At 44.2% G+C, this 21,406-nt stretch overlaps 1 protein-coding gene across 3 annotated transcripts in view; it reads left to right on the top strand.

The window, feature by feature from the left end:
• LOC131939203 (relaxin receptor 1) overlaps positions 1 to 19,750 on the top strand; it is a 138,414-nt gene extending 118,664 nt beyond the window's left edge. For 2 of the 3 annotated variants that reach the window (XM_059297395.1, XM_059297393.1), the window contains exons 4-16: positions 5,276 to 5,387; positions 6,179 to 6,250; positions 7,021 to 7,092; positions 8,162 to 8,233; positions 9,019 to 9,090; positions 9,334 to 9,405; positions 9,816 to 9,887; positions 10,089 to 10,160; positions 10,510 to 10,581; positions 10,866 to 11,704; positions 18,572 to 18,716; positions 19,155 to 19,242; positions 19,524 to 19,750. In XM_059297395.1, the coding sequence (XP_059153378.1) occupies positions 5,276 to 5,387; positions 6,179 to 6,250; positions 7,021 to 7,092; positions 8,162 to 8,233; positions 9,019 to 9,090; positions 9,334 to 9,405; positions 9,816 to 9,887; positions 10,089 to 10,160; positions 10,510 to 10,581; positions 10,866 to 11,704; positions 18,572 to 18,716; positions 19,155 to 19,242; positions 19,524 to 19,703 (1,940 nt within the window). In that variant the 3' untranslated portion in view covers positions 19,704 to 19,750. The remainder of the gene's footprint in view (positions 1 to 5,275; positions 5,388 to 6,178; positions 6,251 to 7,020; positions 7,093 to 8,161; positions 8,234 to 9,018; positions 9,091 to 9,333; positions 9,406 to 9,815; positions 9,888 to 10,088; positions 10,161 to 10,509; positions 10,582 to 10,865; positions 11,705 to 18,571; positions 18,717 to 19,154; positions 19,243 to 19,523) is intronic. The other variant, XM_059297394.1, reaches the window with a different exon arrangement.
• The last annotated feature ends 1,656 nt before the right edge of the window (positions 19,751 to 21,406 follow it).

Here is a 21,406-nt window from a genome sequence, read left to right as displayed (position 1 = left end):
TACGTAACGGCTTCAACTAACATAGACTTGCTCCCAATAAAAACTCGTGTTTAATTAACTAAACTACCGGAGAACGGCAATTTTACAAACATTTCATACAATTTCCCCGGTTAAGATTTGAACTTTTAGCTGTATCTATTGACCACATTCCAACCTGGGTAAACGGGAAACATTTAGACAAACCGACAGACAACCATCCAGGGAAATATTTTCTCTTTGTCCCCTGGTTGTGTGTCTCCTACCACCCCTCCCTCCACATCCTAAGCTATAACCCCCCCCCACCCTACCACCATTGCCTAAAACTACAATTCGTCAATACCCTCAACTGATCAACCCTCTAGTAGAGGCGTAGCGATGGGGGGGGGGGGGGGCAGGGGGGTACATATGTCCCCGGGCGCCGACCTTAGGGGGCACCAAAATGGGTTGTAAAAACAAATTAAAATGTCATTTTAGTTACTTTTTTCATTATAAATAGTTTGAGGGGGGAGTGCAAATCGAAAGTTTGAGAAGGCTGCAAATCGAAAGTTTGAAGGGGTGGTGCAAGTCGAAAGTTTGAGGGGGGGTGCAAATTGAAAGTTTGTCCCCGGGCGCCGGGAAGGGTCGCTACGCTTCTGCCCTCTACCCCCGCTGTCGTCCAACCACCCCCTCCTCACTCTGTTCCCCAACCACCCCCTCCCCACTCTGTCCCCCCAACCATACCCTCCCCATTCTGTCCCCCCAACCACCCCTCCCCACTCTGTCCCCCCAACCATCCCTCCCCAGTCTGTCCCCCAACCACCCCATCCCCACCCTGTCCCCCAACCCCCCCCCCCCCTTTTCTCCTGCCCACCCCTCCTATTACCTGTACTTGCCCCATTCATTCTCTTCCCCAACGGCGACTGCCGCCTGCTTCACGATGACATACGGCAGGGGAGATAAAAACCAGCTGACGTCATCGCACTTTACTTGCCGTCCGGATACCGGAGATTGAGTGGTATCAAAAGATAGGGCACTTTTTTCTTTCTGAATCTCCTCCACTTTTTTTCTCTCTAAGTCTCTTCCACTTTTTTTTGACAACCATCTAATACCACCATCCCCCACATCCCTCTCCTCACCCCCCTATCCAGGCAAGCCCCCCACCCCCGCTTGACCAAAGACGGTGTTAGCATAAGGGGGGAAGGGGGGGGGGGGTAGAACCGCATGAACTGTAAACAAGAAAACGAGGAACACACTCTTTTGATTAGCGCTGTACTCCTGTTTTATTGCATGGACTTTTCTTCTGGTTGTGTACCTCTTACTACGCGCATGCGTGAACTTTGACCCCTCCTAAAATAGCGTATCATTGAAGGCGACGGTATCCAGACAGCAGTATAAAATAAGCTAAACGCCAACATCTGCTTCATAACAAAATGTGCATAAAATGCGCATATATTACCTGCTATTTTTAGCTACTGGTGTTTGTCTAAACCAGATTTTTTGAAATAGGTGGGGGAGGAGGGGTAACTGTGTAGGAGGCCATTATGACGTCATGTAAGGAGAGACTGTGGGAGTAATTAGGCTAAGGTTAAATTAGGGTTGGGTTTAATTAGGGTTAGGTTTATGTGAAGGCTGGGACACGAGTCTAAGCTGTGATTAAATCCGATAGCGGCGTTGTGTGGGTTCAGGGTGAGCAGTGTTGTTGGGGGTGTGGTGGAAGTGGGGAGCTAGAACTTTGGGGTGGGTAGAGGTGTTTGGTTGTTGGGGGTGTGGTGGAACTGGGGAACTAGAACTTTGGGGTGGGTAGAGGTGTTAGGTTCTTGGGGGTGTGGTGGAACGGGGGAGCTAGATCTTTGGGGTGGGTAGAGGTGTTTGGTTGTTGGGGGTGTGGTGAAACTGGGGAGCTAGAACTTTGGGGTGGGTAGAGGTGTTTGGTTGTTGGGGGTGTGGTGAAAGTGGGGAGCTAGAACTTTATGGTGGGTAGAGGTGTTTGGTTGTTGGGGGTGTGGTGAAACTGGGGAGCTAGAACTTTGGGGTGGGTAGAGGTGTTTGGTTGTTGGGGGTTTTGTGAAACTGGGGAGCTAGAACTTTGGGGTGGGTAGAGGTGTTTGGTTGTTGGGGGTGTGGTGAAACTGGGGAGCTAGAACTTTGGGGTGGGTAGAGGTGTTTGGTTGTTGGGGGTGTGGTGAAAGTGGGGAGCTAGAACTTTGGGGTGGGTAGAGGTGTTTGGTTGTTGGGGGTGTGGTGAAACTGGGGAGCTAGAACTTTGGGGTGGGTAGAGGTGTTTGGTTGTTGGGGGTGTGGTGAAACTGAAGAGCTAGAACTTCGGGGTGGGTAGAGGTGTTTGATTGTTGGGGGTGTGGTGAAACTAGATGGGGGGCCATAACTTGAGGGTAGGTAGAGGAGTTAGGTTGTTGTGGTGTGGTGAAAACAGGGGCGGTCCCAGAACTTTGGTGTATTGGGGTAATTTTGATTGCATTTAGAAATTGGTTAATTACATGGGCAAGTAAAATACGCTTTGGATTCAAAAGTATATCCCAATTAGAAATATAAGCAATGTTTATATCTGTAAACAGAATTTTAACAACAAATTAATTATTATTTTCTTTCCGAAAAATAACCTATTTACCTTGTAAAAACTATGCTGCTAAAACCTTCATCCTAATGTATCGATAATCAATCATTATATCAGAGGAAGAGTCTGTTCTCTCATCTTAATAAACGCGCGACTAATTGTCACAGAGTTATCGAGGGGGCGATCACCCCCTCACCTTCCACCTCTTCCCCTAGAACCGCCACTCCCACGCTTCCATTCACCCGCTGGGTTGAAACCCCTAACCAGCTATTGTAAACGTAGACCTTTCCCATCTTGTACCGGGGTTCTCAAAATATACCCTGGTCCTTAAATATATACTGATGTCCTCAAGCAGATACCTGAGACTTGATATATTGTGTGAGCTCATAAGATAATGGCGGGTAACAAAAGCTACTGTGGAGAAATTTCCATGGAAATAAAATCAATATTTGCCTTTAAGCACTTCAGAAATATGTGAAATATCGACGGAATCAGACGCATAGTTGACTACTTTAGGGGTTTTACGGTAATACGGTAATGTGGGGTTTATCTCGTCTATGGGGGGATGTCAAATAGTAATTTGTTGGCTGGGATTTCTGGGACAGTAATAGAAGATAATATTATCTGGGAGAGACAGGATGTTACTGTTATCTGGGAGAGAAAGAATGGTGCTGTATCTGGGACAGTATGAGCGAGCCGAGTATCTGAGACAGAGAGACAGGTAGACATTGTGTTGGCGTACTCCTGCTCCACTGCCTCACTCCCCCGTGGCTGACATACCCCGCCCTGTACTCACCCGACCCCACGGGAACGTCTGCGGTTGTTTTGTTGTTTGTTTTTTTAGGTGGGGGGGGGGGGGGAGGTGGGAGACACGGGACATACATTGTCTGTCTAGTTACAGAAACGCGTCTGTCTAGATAAATAGCCAGCCAGACATTCCAAATGCTTGGGTAATTTTTGTCAGAAGACTTGTCTCGATGCCTTGACGTCCGCCTGTAAGTGCACGTCTTGACGTCCGCCTGTAAGTGTACGTCTTGACGTCTGCCTTTAAGTGCACGTCTTGACGTCTGCCTTTAAGTGCACGTCTTGACGTCTGCCTGTAAGTGCACGTCTTGACGTCCGCCTGTAAGTGCACGTCTTGACGTCTGCCTGTAAGTGCACGTCTTGACGTCTGCCTTTAAGTGCACGTCTTGACGTCTGCCTGTAAGTGCACGTCTTGACGTCTGACTGTAAGTGCACGTCTTGACGTCCACCTGTAAATGCACGTCTTGACGTCCGCCTGTAAGTGCACGTCTTGACGTTTGCCTGTAAGTGTACGTCTTGACGTCTGCCTGTAAGTGCACGTCTTGACGTCCGCCTGTAAGTGTACGTCTTGACGCCGCCTGTAAGTGCACGTCTTGACGTCCGCCTGTAAGTGCACGTCTTGACGTCTACCTGTAAGTGCACGTCTTGACGTCCGCCTGCAAGTGTACGTCTTGACGTCTGCCTGTAAGTGTACGTCTTGACGCCGCCTGTAAGTGCACGTCTTGACGTCTGCCTGTAAGTGTACGTCTTGACGTCCGCCTGTAAGTGCACGTCTTGACGTCCGCCTGCAAGTGTACGTCTTGACGTCCGCCTGCAAGTGTACGTCTTGACGTCTTGACGTCCGCCTGCAAGTGTACGTCTTGACGTCTTGACGTCCGCCTGTAAGTGCACGTCTTGACGTCTTGACGTCCGCCTGTAAGTGCACGTCTTGACGTCTGCCTTTAAGTGCTCGAGGCTTCAGACAGCCAACCTCCAGTTCTGGCCAATGTTTCATTCAACCGTCAGTTTTCAACCATGAGTCCCCCTCCACTCCACGCCCGCGGTATAAATGGGGGGGGGGGAGGCGACAGCCCATCTTGCCCCTTTATCCCCCCACCCCCTACATCTGGGAGATTGATCAGAACACCCTATACCCACTCCACGCCCGCGGTATATTTGAGAGTGGGAGTCTGTGGCACAGCCAAACTTGGCGCATAATCAGAGATCTATCAAAACTGCCCCCCTCGGCCCCATACATGGGATTTATCTGGATTAATATTAAACCAATATTTTCTCTACATCTTTCTCGGAGGGGTGAAAATTAACGCCGCAGCTCTCTGATTTATAAATTAACGCCATAGCTCTCTGATGTATAAATTAACGCCGCAGCTCTCTGATTTAGAAATATTTCCTCACCGGTGACAAAACTGACAATGTATTTCCCTTTAAAAACAAACTGAAAGATATTTTAAAATATATTAAAGCAACATATTATCTCTGAGTGATTTGTGCGTCTCTGGGGCATCAAGTCGACCTACTTCATCCTGTTACCGACCGGTGCCCGGAATTTACTTGTTGTTTGCAATGACGTCTTAAATAATTTGTCTTGACGTCTGTTTCAGCAAGTTGCGCCTAGTTTGTTTACACTCGGAAGTTTCAAAAGTTTCAGTAGACTGGAATAGTTACCAGAAAATGGAAGTTTTGCACATGTTGGCAAAGTTGAAGCAATTAAAGTAGACTAGAATATTTAGAACAAAATGGAAGTTTGACACAAATAAACAGTTGAAACAGTCAGTGTAGAATATTTACATCAAGATGGTAGTTGTACATAGTTTTACATAGAGACATAGACAGATGGACCACAGAATAGAGAAACCCATACTGACGAACACCTGGACCTCAGAACTTGGAGTAGAAATCACCCATGCTTATAAGTACCTGATATACTTGTCTATTCCCCAGCACTGAAGAACTTCCCATCGTACTGTCAGTGCTACAACAGTACTCAGCTACACTGTGACTACGTGAATGTCAGCCGCTTCCAGCTCAACCAGCCGTCCAACGCAACTGTCTTGTAAGTTTCAACCGTCCAACGCAACTGTCTTGTAAGTTTTAAAGCAACGACCGTCCAACCCCGCAATAATACAAGTTTTAATAAACCAACCGTCCAATGTTAAGTAGACCAACCGTCCAACGCCACACTAGACTAACCGTCCAACGCCACACTAGACTAACCGTCCAACGCCACAGTAGACCAACCGTCCAACGCCACACTAGACCAACCGTCCAACGCCACGGGTAGACCAACCGTCCAACGCCACACTAGACCAACCTTAAGTAGACCAACCGTCCAACACCACAGTAGACCAACCGTCCAACGCCACACAAGACCAACCGTCCAACGCCACACAAGACCAACCGTCCAACGCCACACTAGACCAACCTTAAGTAGACCAACCGTCCAACGCCTGATTTCCTTACCAAACGTACTGTCTCTAACCAGGTCAGCTGGTCAAACAGAAAGACGGCATAAACCTCAAACAATAATTTTTACTCAACTCATTTATTTATTACAACACACACACACACACACAAAACAAACACACACACTGGACTATACACATCTACTCTGATTGTCATTACCGACATTACCCCCACCCCTCCCCATTATTTAAACCGCATGAATTCCCTTACTGACTAAGCCAACAGATTATGCCTTAAGGTATGTAGTTATTTACATCATATTTCACAGAGTGGGATACTTTTTTTAATCTTCTTACATTCTTTTTTACATTTTTTTTTCTACTCAAAATGTCGAGATATTTTTTACATTACCTGAATGATTCTTTTGTATTGAATTTTCAGAACCTTGAAAGGAAATACAATTGAAAACATTTCTTCGATTGCGCGGGGGTTCCTTCCAAATCTCACCGTTTTGTAAGTTAATTAAACTTTTTGTTCTAGAATCATTTTTTACGAGCACCTTAGGCTCGCCTCCATCAGAGATCCGCCCTTGGAACTAATGTCCTATCATGTCTAAGAGGGTTGAGTGATGTTCTGGTGGCACCACTCCGACCTGCGTGCAGCCTCGTTCTGAGATGTGGGCATCAATTAAATTTAATTAACAAAACAATGTATTGCACCCGGAAAACGAGCGAGGAAAAAAATGCACTTGCGGCTAATGAGAACATTAAATGCAGTTTTTAATCATAGTTATGTTCTATTAAAGAAATACATTAATAATGGAAGGATTGGATTGTAATTCGTTGTACTTTTAAATGAGCTGTTTGAACTAATTTTTTAAAAATTTTAATAAGAACCTAAGACAAAATTAGGTATGCAAAAAGAATTAAGGAAAAAGAATCAAGGGCTATCCTTTAGTACTCGGTGACATGTGCTAATAAAAATGTACGTTTATCTCGTTTTCGTTTTAATACAATTTAACAGTGTATAGATTGTAAGTAACTAATTGGATACACGTGCATTTCGTTTGAATACTTATCTAAGTGCTCAAACTTTTGAAACCGGCAGAATTTTTTTACTGCGTTAATATGATAAATCGTGTTGATAGTAGGCCTACTTAAAAGCTAACATTAAAGCTAAACATGTAATGTTAAGTTATACATGAAATTAACACTAATTAAAGCAGTCTTATTTCAAACTATAAAAGTGTAAAACAAACAAATTTATGGAATTTTATTTTCCAGAAACATTGGAGGCAACCAGATTAAAGAATTGAGGTCCGGTGACTTCGACAAGATGTCCAACTTGACTGAATTGTAAGTCATTGACTTCGTGTGTTCATTTAAAACTTCTCAGTAGTTAACTGAATTGTTAGTCCCTGTTGATTTGAAGTTGTATGGCTAACTTGATGTCACATGGGTCCATTAGCTGTGTGGAGAGAGGGAGTCCGACACATCGGCAACATCTAGCTCTTCTCATTTTACTGTCCAGACTTTGTGCTTGGACTTCCAATGAGGAGTCATCCAATTAAACTATAGAGCCATAGTCCATGTCAATGTTATTGTCAGTATTTATATTAATTGTCATCGCTATTAACATCCGCCCACGAAAGGCGCCCAAATTCAAGCTGGAATCTTGTGTTACTTTGACCTTAGCTTTTTGAGTCGTAACCATAGAAACGGTTGTTTTCTACTCCCTCTGCACTAATTAACTTCCGGTCTGAAAGGGATCGTTTATTTTTGGTAACAGTAGTTACTTCCCTTGTCTCAAGTGACGTAGAAAACACAAAAGAAAACACAAAAGAAAACACAAAAGAAAACGATTCGCCTCAAATGAATGGTGTCGAATTCTTCAAATTAGTGTTTTGGGAAATATTATGAATTGCTGACTCTATTTCGCGATGTGTGTTTAATTTTAATGACTTTTTTGCTGGTTGTTTGTGTTGCTGAAAATATTGGAACCGACGTTCTATGGGGCAAGTGAAGTAGAGTCCATTTGTTTCGCTGATCTCGGCACAGGAAGTATTAGTGTAGTCAGGACTGACTTTATTTGTAGTCCGCAAACTAGGCAAGGTACCCATTAGGGCTTGGTGGATTCGTAGTCCACAAACTAGGTAAGGTATTCATTAGGGCTGGTTGGACTCGTAGTCTACAAACTAGGTAAGGTACCCATTAGGGCTGGGTGTACTCAGCGATGTACTAGAGATTCAATGTATTTAATCACGTCCGAGTTATATTGACCTAAATATGACGTTCAACACAGAACCTTCATATGCCGAGGTCACAGACACAGATGAACTCTACTTTATTTGCCCCATGGATGGTCAGGTTCTAAAGGGGAAGTTGACTTTACTAAAATGACGTTAATTCGCGTTCATATTTACAGGCACGTGCAAGATAATGAGATAAGTGAGATAAGTGACAACACGTTCATCAACCTGCACCGGCTACAGATCCTGTAAGTCATGATACCTGTTGTACATACACCAGCTACACATACATATGATGCACATACACCTGTTAAACATACATCTACACTTACATCTGCTACACATACATATGATACACATACACCTGTGCACATACACCTGCTGCACATACACCAGCTACACATACACCAGCTACACATTCAGCAGCTACACATACACCAGCTACACATTCAGCAGCTACACATACACCAGCGACACATACACTAGCTACACACATCTGCTACACATACACCAGCTACACATACACCAGCTACACTTACACATGCTGCACACAGCATCTACATACACCATCGTCACACCATCAATCCCATCCACCACCATTCAAATATACCAGCTTCTGCATACACCATCATTCACATACACCAGCATCACACCATTGTCCATATATATATATATATATATATATATATATATATATATATATATATATATATATATATATATATATATATTTACATGCACATAATTGCGAAGCCTAAGCATTACTTGTTATTTGTACTTATCAATATTCCAAGCGTTATGTATATGAACTTACTGTAACAAAGTGTCTAACATTTTTACCATTCATATCCTGTAGCAAGTCCACCATTAAATCTACGAACATATGTATAAATTGCACTTTTTATAATTTAAACCCCAATAATGAATTTTCTTTTTCTGGCTAGTTTTGTTCTATGGGAAGTAACTCATTGCAAACTAAACTCAATAGTAAAATCTGAGTTGCCGTTCTTTAATTTAATTTTTTTTTCAACAGGTATTTGTTTGAAAACAAGCTCAGCGAGATAAGAATGACTTACTTCACTGGGCTAGTAAACCTGGTCAAACTGTGAGTACCTCCGTCATTTCTTATTACTTTGAAATCTCATAAATTGGTGTATCACCAAATGAGGTGAAGAAAAAAACAGGTTTCAGTTGGCTTGGGATGACACATTGGTTACAATGGATGAAAAAAGAAGTTTCCTGGTAAAAAGATAAGCATGTATATATGTGGCCCTGTGTATATCGACATCTCTAAAACGTATTAACCATCAAAGATAAAAACTAAATTCCCATTTTTTTTCTTTCTCAGTGATTTGAAACACAACTTTATTGTTAAGATTGAAGTCAACGCTTTTAGAGACATGCGCAATCTGAAGACACTGTAAGTATTAGGCTGTTTCTACTGTATCTTTTGTTTTTACATTTTCTGTTTCTACTGTTTAATTATTTCTACTATCTGTATTGTTCTACTGTTTCTTCTGGTCTAGTGTCTATTGTTTAAAATGTTTCTACTGTGTCCACACAACTGAAACTTACTATCAGATACAACATCACCCCTTTGTGACTCATGAGCACCTTGTCCACTGTTTCTTAAAGACTAGACCCCTGTTTTTGACCTGTCCACTGTTTCTTAAAAACTTGACCCCTGTTTTTGACCACTGTTTCTTAAAGACTAGACCCCTGTTTTTGACCACTGTTTCTTAAAGACTAGACCCCTGTTTATGACCTGCCCACTGTTTCTTAAAGACTAGACCCCTGTTTTTGACCCTGTCCTTTATTTCCCCCATACAGGACACTGTACAGCAACAGACTGCAGGTTTTACAGAACGGCGTTTTCACTGGGCTTAGTGAGCTCGTCTCGCTGTAAGTTTAACTCTTGTTTAACTCTGGGTTTACTTAAGTTAACATTGGTTTAACACGGGGTTTATGAGAGTTTAACATATGTTTTATGTCATAGCTTTATATACCCGCCACTTACAAATATATTTAATTAGCGAACTCTGCCAGCTAAGATAGAAAACAATCGTGTAGATCTATAGTCAACAGCTCTGATTCTTTCAACAGAAATCTTCAAATGAATCGTCTGGTAAAGATTGAGGACAGGGTCATGGCCGACTTACCGAAGGTTCAGTCAGTGTGAGTAGAAAGCAATCGCATATCACATGACATTTCTTACCTTCTCTGTCGGCTGCTACACCTGCCATTTCTTACCTTCTCTGTCGGCTGCTACACCTGCCATTTCTTACCTTCTCTGTCGGCTGCTACACCTGTCATTTCTTGACGTCTCTGTCGTCTGCTACACCTGTCATTTCTTGACGTCTCTCTGCTACACCTGTCATTTCTTGACGTCTCTGTCGACGGCTACCCCTGTCATTTCTTGACGTCTCTGTCGACTGCTACACCTGCCATTTCTTGACGTCTCTGTCGACTGCTTCACCTGTTTCTTCCTGTTTTTGTGAGCCTTACGTCGTTGTTCCCCCCACAGAGATCTGTACAAGAACAAACTGAAGACCATTGAGAACGGTACCTTCAGCTACAACAAGGATCTGAAATACATGTAGGTCCTACTGTTTTGTTCTCCTCAACTATATACTTAGGGTCATTAATTAGTTGAGATCATTAGGTAGCGGGCACCGGTGTCCACTAGGTTTTAATATAAGGATTGGTGCTGAATTATTAGATCTAGAACTTCCAAGAAATAAGTATTTCGGTCATTTTACCTTGAAATAACTAATACTGTCATTTTACTATGAAATAACAATAACTCTCATTTCACCTTGAAATAAGTATGACTGGTATTTTACGATGTAATAAATGTTACTGTTTCCATGACAACTGCAGATACTTTGACAAGTTCTACATGTGCATCTACGCCAAACAAGCCGCCGTGTGCCGGCCCCAGGGGGACGGGATCAGCAGCAAGGAGAACCTCCTAGAGAGCATCGTGTTGCGGATCAGCGTCTGGCTGGTTGCGCTGCTGGCCTGTGGGGGTAACCTGATCGTCATCCTGGGGCGGTTCTTCATGCGCGAGGACAACAGGATCCACTCCTTCTTCATCAAGAACCTCAGTCTGGCCGACTTCCTGATGGGGCTGTACCTGCTCATCATCGCCGTGACGGACGTCAAGTACCGCGGGGCCTACATCGTCCACGACGAGTCGTGGAGAAACAGCTGGGAGTGCGACTTCTCGGGCATCCTGTCCACGCTCAGCACGGAAATGTCGGTGCTGACGCTATCGGTCATCACGCTAGACCGCTACATCAGCATCATGTACCCGCTGTCCTTCAGAAAACGTGGGCTCAAGCAAGCCTACTTCGTCATGGGCTTCACCTGGCTCATTTGCATAGTGCTAGCCGTACTTCCGGTTTCCGGATTAGACTATTTCGGCAAATCCTTCTACAGGGACAATGCCGTCTGCATCCCCCTCCATCTGCACGACCCCCGGGCAAAGGGTTGGGAGTTCTCCTCCTTTTTGTTCCTAGGGATCAACTTCGGCTCCTTTGGGTTCATCGCCTACGCCTACGCCGCCATGTTCTACTCCATACAGATGAGCGCTCTGCCTTTGCGGACTTCCAGGGAGTCTAAAGAGCGCTGTCTAGTGCAGAGATTTTTTTTCATTGTCATCACAGACTTTGTCTGCTGGATTCCCATCATCATCATCAAAATATTGGCCCTAAGTGGTGAGTGATTGTCTAAATATTGGACTCTAGTGGTGAGTGATTGGCCCTCGGTGGTGAGTGATTGTCTAAATATTGGCCCGCAGTGGTGAGTGATTGTCTAAGTATTGGCCATAGGTGGGGAATGATTGTTTATTTTAAACATGTGTGTTAGAGTGTGTTTGTAGGTGCTCTTCAGTCTGAGTGTAAGTGCGTAGCCGTGTACGGGTGTATACGTATAAGTGTGTGTATGTAAGTGTAAATGCAAGTGTGTGTAAGTGTGTATGTGTGTGTTCGTGTGTTTAAATGCGTGAACAAAAAGAGAAAGCGAAAGGTTGATATTTGATGTAAAAACAGTAAAGGGTAAAAAAATTAACTTCCTAGTAGAAAGGTACAAAATACATGCGGATATATTTTAAACTAAAAGTCCTTGAGTGGAAAGTCCCAGAAGTCCTCCAGAAGTCACGTGATAAGAACGCCAGAGTCCGCGATGTAAACATCCGGTAGTGTCCAACCTGTGACCATAAAATGTGATTATCTGATCGCCAGCTTTTAGAGCGCTACAACAGACCGACGTAACAAGTTTTAGTTGGGGGGGGGGGGGGGGAGGGGGGTCAATGCTACAACAGACGGACGTAACATGTCCTTAGATGGGGGGGGGGGGGGTTTAGCGCTACAACAAATCAACGCAACAAGTCTTTAGATGGGGGGGGGGGTGGGTCAATGCTACAACAGACCGACGTAACAAGTCTTTAGGGGGGGGGGGGGGGTAGCGCTACAACAGACCGACGTAACAAGTCTTTAGATGGGGGGGGGTAGCGCTACAACAGACCAACGTAACAAGTCTTTAGATGTGGGGGGGTCAGTGCTACAACAGACCAACGTAACAAGTCTTTAGGGGGGGGTCAATGCTACAACAGACCAACGTAACACGTCTTTAGATGTGGGGGGGGTCAGTGCTACAACAGACCAACGTAACACGTCTTTAGATGTGGGGGGGGGTCAGTGCTACAACAGACCAACGTAACAAGTCTTTAGGGGGGGGGGTCAATGCTACAACAGACCAACGTAACACGTCTTTAGATGTGGGGGGGGTCAGTGCTACAACAGACCAACGTAACACGTCTTTAGATGTGGGGGGGGGGGTCAGTGCTACAACAGACCAACGTAACACGTCTTTAGATGTGGGGGGGGGTCAATGCTACAACAGACCAACGTAACACGTCTTTAGATGTGGGGGGGGTCAGTGCTACAACAGACCAACGTAACACGTCTTTAGATGTGGGGGGGGGGGTCAATGCTACAACAGACCAACGTAACACGTCTTTAGATGTGGGGGGGGGGGGGGTCAGTGCTACAACAGACCAACGTAACAAGTCTTTAGATGTGGGGGGGGGGGGGGTCAGTGCTACAACAGACCAACGTAACACGTCTTTAGATGTGGGGGGTCAGTGCTACAACAGACCAACGTAACACGTCTTTAGATGTGGGGGGGGGTCAGTGCTACAACAGACCAACGTAACACGTCTTTAGATGTGGGGGGGTCAGTGCTACAACAGACCAACGTAACACGTCTTTAGATGTGGGGGGGGGGTCTGTGCTACAACAGACCAACGTAACAAGTCTTTAGATGTGGGGGGGTCAGTGCTACAACAGACCAACGTAACAAGTCTTTAGATGTGGGGGGGGGGGGTCAGTGCTACAACAGACCAACGTAACAAGTCTTTAGATGTGGGGGGGGGGTCAGTGCTACAACAGACCAACGTAACAAGTCTTTAGATGTGGGGGGGGGTCAGTGCTACAACAGACCAACGTAACACGTCTTTAGATGTGGGGGGGTCAGTGCTACAACAGACCAACGTAACAAGTCTTTAGATGTGGGGGGGGGGGTCAGTGCTACAACAGACCAACGTAACAAGTCTTTAGATGTGGGGGGGGGTCAGTGCTACAACAGACCAACGTAACGCGTCTTTAGATGTGGGGGGGGGGTCAGTGCTACAACAGACCAACGTAACACGTCTTTAGATGTGGGGGGGTCAGTGCTACAACAGACCAACGTAACACGTCTTTAGATGTGGGGGGGGGGGGGGGGGGGGTCAGTGCTACAACAGACCAACGTAACACGTCTTTAGATGTGGGGGGGTCAGTGCTACAACAGACCAACGTAACACGTCTTTAGATGTGGGGGGGGGGGGTCAGTGCTACAACAGACCAACGTAACAAGTCTTTAGATGTGGGGGGGGGGTCAGCGCTACAACAGACCAACGTAACACGTCTTTAGATGTGGGGGGGGGTCAGTGCTACAACAGACCAACGTAACACGTCTTTAGATGTGGGGGGGGGGGGGGTCAGTGCTACAACAGACCAACGTAACACGTCTTTAGATGTGGGGGGGTCAGTGCTACAACAGACCAACGTAACACGTCTTTAGATGTGGGGGGGGGGGGGGGTCAGTGCTACAACAGACCAACGTAACAAGTCTTTAGATGTGGGGGGGTCAGTGCTACAACAGACCAACGTAACAAGTCTTTAGATGTGGGGGGGGGGGGGTCAGTGCTACAACAGACCAACGTAACACGTCTTTAGATGTGGGGGGGGGGGTCAGTGCTACAACAGACCAACGTAACACGTCTTTAGATGTGGGGGGGGGGTCAGTGCTACAACAGACCAACGTAACACGTCTTTAGATGTGGGGGGGGGGGGGGGGTCAGTGCTACAACAGACCAACGTAACACGTCTTTAGATGTGGGGGGTCAGTGCTACAACAGACCAACGTAACACGTCTTTAGATGTGGGGGGATCAGTGCTACAACAGACCAACGTAACACGTCTTTAGATGTGGGGGGGGGGGGGTCAGTGCTACAACAGACCAACGTAACACGTCTTTAGATGTGGGGGGGGGGGGTCAGTGCTACAACAGACCAACGTAACACGTCTTTAGATGTGGGGGGGTCAGTGCTACAACAGACCAACGTAACACGTCTTTAGATGTGGGGGGGGGGGGGGTCAGTGCTACAACAGACCAACGTAACACGTCTTTAGATGTGGGGGGGGGGGTCAGTGCTACAACAGACCAACGTAACACGTCTTTAGATGTGGGGGGGGGGTCAGTGCTACAACAGACCAACGTAACACGTCTTTAGATGTGGGGGGGTCAGTGCTACAACAGACCAACGTAACACGTCTTTAGATGTGGGGGGGGGGGTCAGTGCTACAACAGACCAACGTAACACGTCTTTAGATGTGGGGGGTCAGTGCTACAACAGACCAACGTAACAAGTCTTTAGATGTGGGGGGGGTCAGTGCTACAACAGACCAACGTCACAAGTCTTTAGATGTGGGGGGGTCAGTGCTACAACAGACCAACGTAACAAGCCTTTAGATGTGGGGGGGGGGGTCAGTGCTACAACAGACCAACGTAACACGTCTTTAGATGTAGGGGGGGTCAGTGCTACAACAGACCAACGTAACACGTCTTTAGATGTGGGGGGGGGGTCAGTGCTACAACAGACCAACGTAACACGTCTTTAGATGTGGGGGGGGGGTCAGTGCTACAACAGACCAACGTAACAAGTCTTTAGATGGGGGGGGGGGTCAATGCTACAACAGACCAACGTAACACGTCTTTGGGGGGGGGGGGGGGTCAATGCTACAGCAGACCAACGTAACACGTCTTTAGATGTGGGGGGGTCAGTGCTACAACAGACCAACGTAACAAGTCTTTAGATGTGGGGGGTCAGTGCTACAACAGACCAACGTAACACGTCTTTAGATGTGGGGGGGGGGGTCAGTGCTACAACAGACCAACGTCACAAGTCTTTAGATGTAGGGGGGGGGGGTCAGTGCTACAACAGACCAACGTCACAAGTCTTTAGATGTGGGGGGGGGGGGGGGGTCAGTGCTACAACAGACCAACGTAACACTTTAGATGTGGGGGGGGTCAGTGCTACAACAGACCAACGTAACACGTCTTTAGATGTGGGGGGAGGGGTCAGTGCTACAACAGACCAACGTAACACGTCTTTAGATGTGGGGGAGGGGGGTCAGTGCTACAACAGACCAACGTAACAAGTCTTTAGATGTGGGGGGGGGGGGGTCAATGCTACTGAAGTACAACTATATTTACTAGTGCCTCACTGGGATGGCAGGGGGTTGGCGTGGTTGGCGGGGGGTTGGAGTCTTCGTTGCCTTCAACCGCTTTAAAAAGTGTTTCAGCCAGTCAAAGCGTTACCATTTGCAGACGCCAACAACTTTCAAGTCGAAAATTTTTTCTAGTATTGTCTGACAGTAACAGGAATCGGGGATAAGACAAAATATCCCAGACTAAAATCCCAGAAAAATATCCCAGACTAAAATCCCAGAAAAATATTCCAGACTAAAATCCCAGACAAAATATTCCAGACTAAAATCCCAGAAAAATATCCCAGACTAAAATCCCAGACAAAATATTCCAGACTAAAATCCCAGACAAAATATTCCAGACTAAAATCCCAGACAAAATATTCCAGACTAAAATCCCAGACAAAATATTCCAGACTAGAATCCCAGACAAAATATTCCAGACTAGAATCCCAGACAAAATATTCCAGACTAAAATCCCAGTCAAAATATTCCAGACGAAAATCCCAGACAAATTATTCCAGACTAAAATCCCAGACAAAATATTCCAGACTAAAATCCCAGACAAAATATTCCAGACTAAAATCCCAGACAAAATATTCCAGACTTAAATCCCAGAAAAATATCCCAGACTAAAATCCCAGACAAAATATTCCAGACTAAAATCCCAGATAAAATATTCCAGACTAAAATCCCAGACAAAATATTCCAGACTAAAATCCCAGAAAAATATCCCAGACTAAAATCCCAGACAAAATATTCCAGACTAAAATCCCAGACTAAATATTCCAGACTAAAATCCCAGACAAAATATTCCAGACTAAAATGCCAGACAAAATATTCCAGACTAAAATCCCAGACAAAATATTCCAGACAAAATATTCCAGACAAAATATTCCAGACAACAAATTCCAGACAAAATATTCCAGACTAAAATCCCAGACAAAATATTCCAGACAAAATATTCCAGACAAAATATTCCAGACAAAATATTCCAGACAAAATATTCCAGACAAAATATTCCAGACAAAATATTCCAGACAAAATATCTCAGGACAAATGATTTGAAGGACAATTTTCTCAGGACAAATTATATCAGGGCAATATATAGTATAAATTATATCTCAGACTAAATATCCAAGACAAAATATCTCAAGGACAAATAATATCATAGACATGTAGTTTTTATGTAATTTACAACGTCATGTTCGCTTTAGTACTACAGTTTTCATCATCGGTTTGTGACAACTGATACAGATTTACAATAGTAATGTTTCTTAATGAGATGTACTTTCATTCATTGAAGATGGTTTACTTATGCATCATACAAAAGTTCCATTTTTTAAACTATTTTTAAGCCTGGAAATGTAAATGTGTAATTAAATGGTGATTCAATGTTCTGTGGAGATAAGGAAAAATAATTTAAAATTAAAAACAAAAAAGTAAAAGGGCAATTTTCCTTTTCACGAGGTGGGTCGAGTGGATGTTGGCTTATAACTAGAGCTGAAATAAGTTTCCGATAAAAGAAGAATATAAATATTTTAAGCAGCATGGAAGATATGTAGAGTAAATTGAGACAACAAATAAAACATTCTTCCCTTTCTCTATCCGTAGTAGTCTTCATGTGATCGCAGGCAAACTATCTCGGAGTTAAATATTTATAGTATTTAGGAAGATTTCAGTCCATTCTTTTTCAATAGAATGTCATATTGTTTTTATTCTTGTTTTTACACATAACATTACAAATTTTTGAGAAAAGACTTGTAGCAAAGTCTTATCACATTGAAATATTAAATATTTTTAAATTGCTATTAGTAATATTATAAACGAAGATCAAAACAAAATTTCGATAGACGCGAAGGTTGGCTAGTCCTCCATTAGACAATAATACCACGGTAGGTGGATAAAACTAGATCTAACGGGATTGTTCATCTATTGATGAAAGGGCTATGAAAACACTCTCCGTGGATAAGACAATTAGCATCTTTAGGCAATAGCTATATTTTGGTCACATCATAGTGACAAATGCTTACTTGAACGACCGCGATCATAGCGGAACAAAGATATTCATACTGTGTATGGAAACTATGCACTTTAGTAGTGTTTACCCAGCACTTTAGTAGTGTTTACCCAGCTATGGCCTATATCGTTACATCGCAGAACGGCATCTGCACTTTTACGAAATCAGATTGAAGCTGGACACCAGCCAGGATAAAAAACGTTAATTTTGTGTTGATGATACCGCAAAAATATTGGTTTTAAGTTACCGATGTGAAGATCCAATCATCTTTTAAAAAACCATTTCAAGTGTTTCGAACGTTGCTTAATACATTAATATAATTTCATGTGTTATACATATTTTCAAGTGAAATGAGCAATTTAGTTTTAATTTTTTAAGTTTAAATTCAATTGCTATTAAGGTTTTAAGGCATGTTCTAACAAAAGTATTTTGATATGCGCTAACACAGGTGTTCTTGCATGTGGTAATATGTGTATACAGGATAACACCACATGTGCTAGACAGGTACCTTCACTGGTGCTAACCCAGGTGCTAACCCAGGTGCTAACCCAGGTGCTAACCCAGGCGCTAACCCACGTACTAACCCAGGTCCTAACCAACTCAGGTGCTAACCCACCTGCTAACCCACGTGCTAACCCAGGTGCTAACCCAGGTGCTAACCCAGGTGCTAACCCAGGTGCTAAGCCAGGTGCTAACCCAGGTGCTAAGCCAGGTGCTTACCCAGGTGCTAACCCAGGTGCTTCTGTCCCCAGGTGTGGAGATCTCAGAAGAGTTGTACGCCTGGGTGATTGTCTTCGTGTTGCCCGTCAACTCCGCCCTCAACCCCATGCTCTACACCCTCACCACCAAGCTGTTCAAGAAAAAATTGTTTTCAAAGTTCACATTTGTTGTCTTCAGGTATTTCACACATTTTCATTCCATCACGTATTTTATTTTAGGTAACCAAAACAAGTACATTTTCAGTCAATCGTATGCCATGTTAAATTGCTCATTTTATTTAAAATTTAAAAATTTAAAGGTATGATTATAGAGAAATGCCTGCTGATTTACACATTAATCATAAAAGAAGAAATCATTAAGAGTTATTTTAGAGTTGTGTCATCTATTGATTGGATTGTGAACATTCAGTGTCAGAGATGTACACCTGTAGTCTTAGATTTGTTTAGCTTATTATAGACCAGTTAGAGAGGTGTACATGTAGTGCAAGACATGTGTACACCAGTTAGAGATGTGTACACCTAGTAGAGTTGTGTACACTATTTTAATGATGTGTACACTAGCTAGATATGTGTAAAATTAATTAGAGATGTGTACACCTGTTACTTCTACTCCTAGACCCAAACCACTCACCGCGTCTACTCAATCCAGGTCCAGTGTAAAGTCTGTCGGCTCGTCCATGACAAGGCCCATGCAGTACTGCGAGGTGAGTTCACTTGGAGCACCCATTTACCAGCATGAGACAACCATTTACCAGCATGACACAACCATTTCCCATCATGTCACCCATTTGCCAGTACAGAACATATTTACGATAATGTCAGCCGTTTCCCATCATAACTCCCGCTTCCCATCATCTCCCATTTGATATAACTATTTTATTAATTCATAACCCTGACTGTTCATTTAACTAATTAACGTTGTCAGTTCCATACAATAATGAACCCATTTAAACACGATTGTTTGATATTGTTTGATCTGGCTCAGATGGGTCTACTGAAGAGGTACTATCCCACATCGTCGACTCGCAAGTCCGCTAAAGACTACATGGTGGACGGGAGTCCGAAGAACGCTGACCACACGGAGGACACTCATCTGGTCACGACACAGGAGCTGACCAATGGCAACGCACTCAAGAATCCGCTGAACGAGACCTACATACCATAAACGCCTTTTGAACTTTTGTGTAAAGGCAGCATGTCCTGTTAGCCGGCATCGACCGGTTATTCCGGCATAGACCGGCTAGACTGGCATCGACCGGTTATTCCGGCATCGACCGATTATTCCGGCATTGACCGGTTAGCTCGGTGATGACCAGTTTAAAGGCTTGTCAAGTCTCCGTTGTGTTTAGCCTGCTTTGATGGTCAGCCAAACCAGCTAGACCAGCTAGACCAGCTAAACCAGCTAGCCCAGCTAGACCAGCTAGACCAGCTAGACCAGCTAGCCCAGCTAGACCAGCTAGACCAGCTAGACCAGCTAGCCCAGCTAGACCAGCTAGACCAGCTAGACCACAGCTAGACCAGCTAGACCAGCCAGACCAGCCAGACCAGCTAGACCAGCTAGCCCAGCTAGACCAGCTAGACCACAGATAGACCAGCTAGCCCAGCTAGACCAGCTAGTCCAGCTAGACCAGCTAGACCAGCTAGCCCAGCTAGACCAGCTAGCCCAGCTAGACCAGCCAGACCAGCCAGACCAGCTAGACCAGCTAGCCCAGCTAGACCAGCTAGACCACAGCTAGACCAGCTAGCCCAGCTAGACCAGCTAGCCCAGCTAAACCAGCTAGCCCAGCTAGACCAGCTAGACCAGCTAAGCCAGCTAGCCTAGCTAGACCAGCTAGACCAGCCAAACCAGCTAAGCCAGCTAGACCAGCTGACCAAGCTTGACCAGAGAGACCAGGCCTTACAGTTCGTAGCATCAGACGCCCTAGCGTGAGCCAGGTCTAATGAAAGAGGAGTCCATACACTTGACGAAATCCAACTTTTTGGCCTAAACCGTTTGTTCTCGAGTTCGTCTGTGCGTCGAAATGATGTGTACACACCTGGCGTCAGTAGGTCACCGTAAGTCACTGACTTCAAGCAATCAACAACGTTTATGTTACCTGCTTCTAAGCGTAACCATGACAACTGGTCTGTTTCATCAACGCTTTTGCAGACCATAATATTTGTTTTTTTATTACGGCTCAAACTAAACCATCATTCACTAAACGCCACAGGTATAAGCGTATTAGTGTGTCGAATGTCTGGAATTATTTTCTATCTAATGTATTCGCCAAACTTTTTGATGTGGATCTTCTGTTATAGTGGAACATCTAATCCTGTTTTATAAGGAAGCTCAAATGTGTTTATTTTCATAAAATTGTGATATGTGACTCATTACTAGAGCGAAGATTCGCAGCTTGTATGGAAACACAAAAAGGCTATATTTTACAAATTGGTAATAATGGACAGCGTGAGGTGTCATTCGCCCAATATTGTGATTTAGCTCTCATTAATGTTGTATGGGAATTTATTGTTTCTTCTCATTTGTTTGTTATGTACATTCAGCGAAAACAAAGCAATGTTTTAATACGTCTCACGTGTTGAATAACGAATATATCAGTTGCTGGGGATGATTTATGTTCGGCGAGTGGTGGAATGGGAATTAACAAAACAAAACAGAGCGGCTTATACATGTCAACTTGTCTTGATGAAAATGTGTCATCAATCAGCTTACATTATGTTATAAATAACTGATGTTTAATTTTTTTTTTTTAAACTTGTTACACACATGTTTAAGTTTATGAGAAAAGAGTGTCTTTTTAGGCAGCATTACATGCCTAGATCAATACATTATAAGCTTGTAAATCGTACAGATACATGCATATAAAATAA

Source organism: Physella acuta, unplaced genomic scaffold (genome assembly GCF_028476545.2).
Source record: "Physella acuta isolate Inbredline_101_S28 unplaced genomic scaffold, ASM2847654v3 ptg000267l, whole genome shotgun sequence".
In the NCBI taxonomy this organism is placed as follows: domain Eukaryota; kingdom Metazoa; phylum Mollusca; class Gastropoda; family Physidae; genus Physella; species Physella acuta.
The sequence above is the reverse complement of the archived record's forward strand: the minus strand, read 5'-3'. Positions and strand labels throughout refer to the sequence as shown.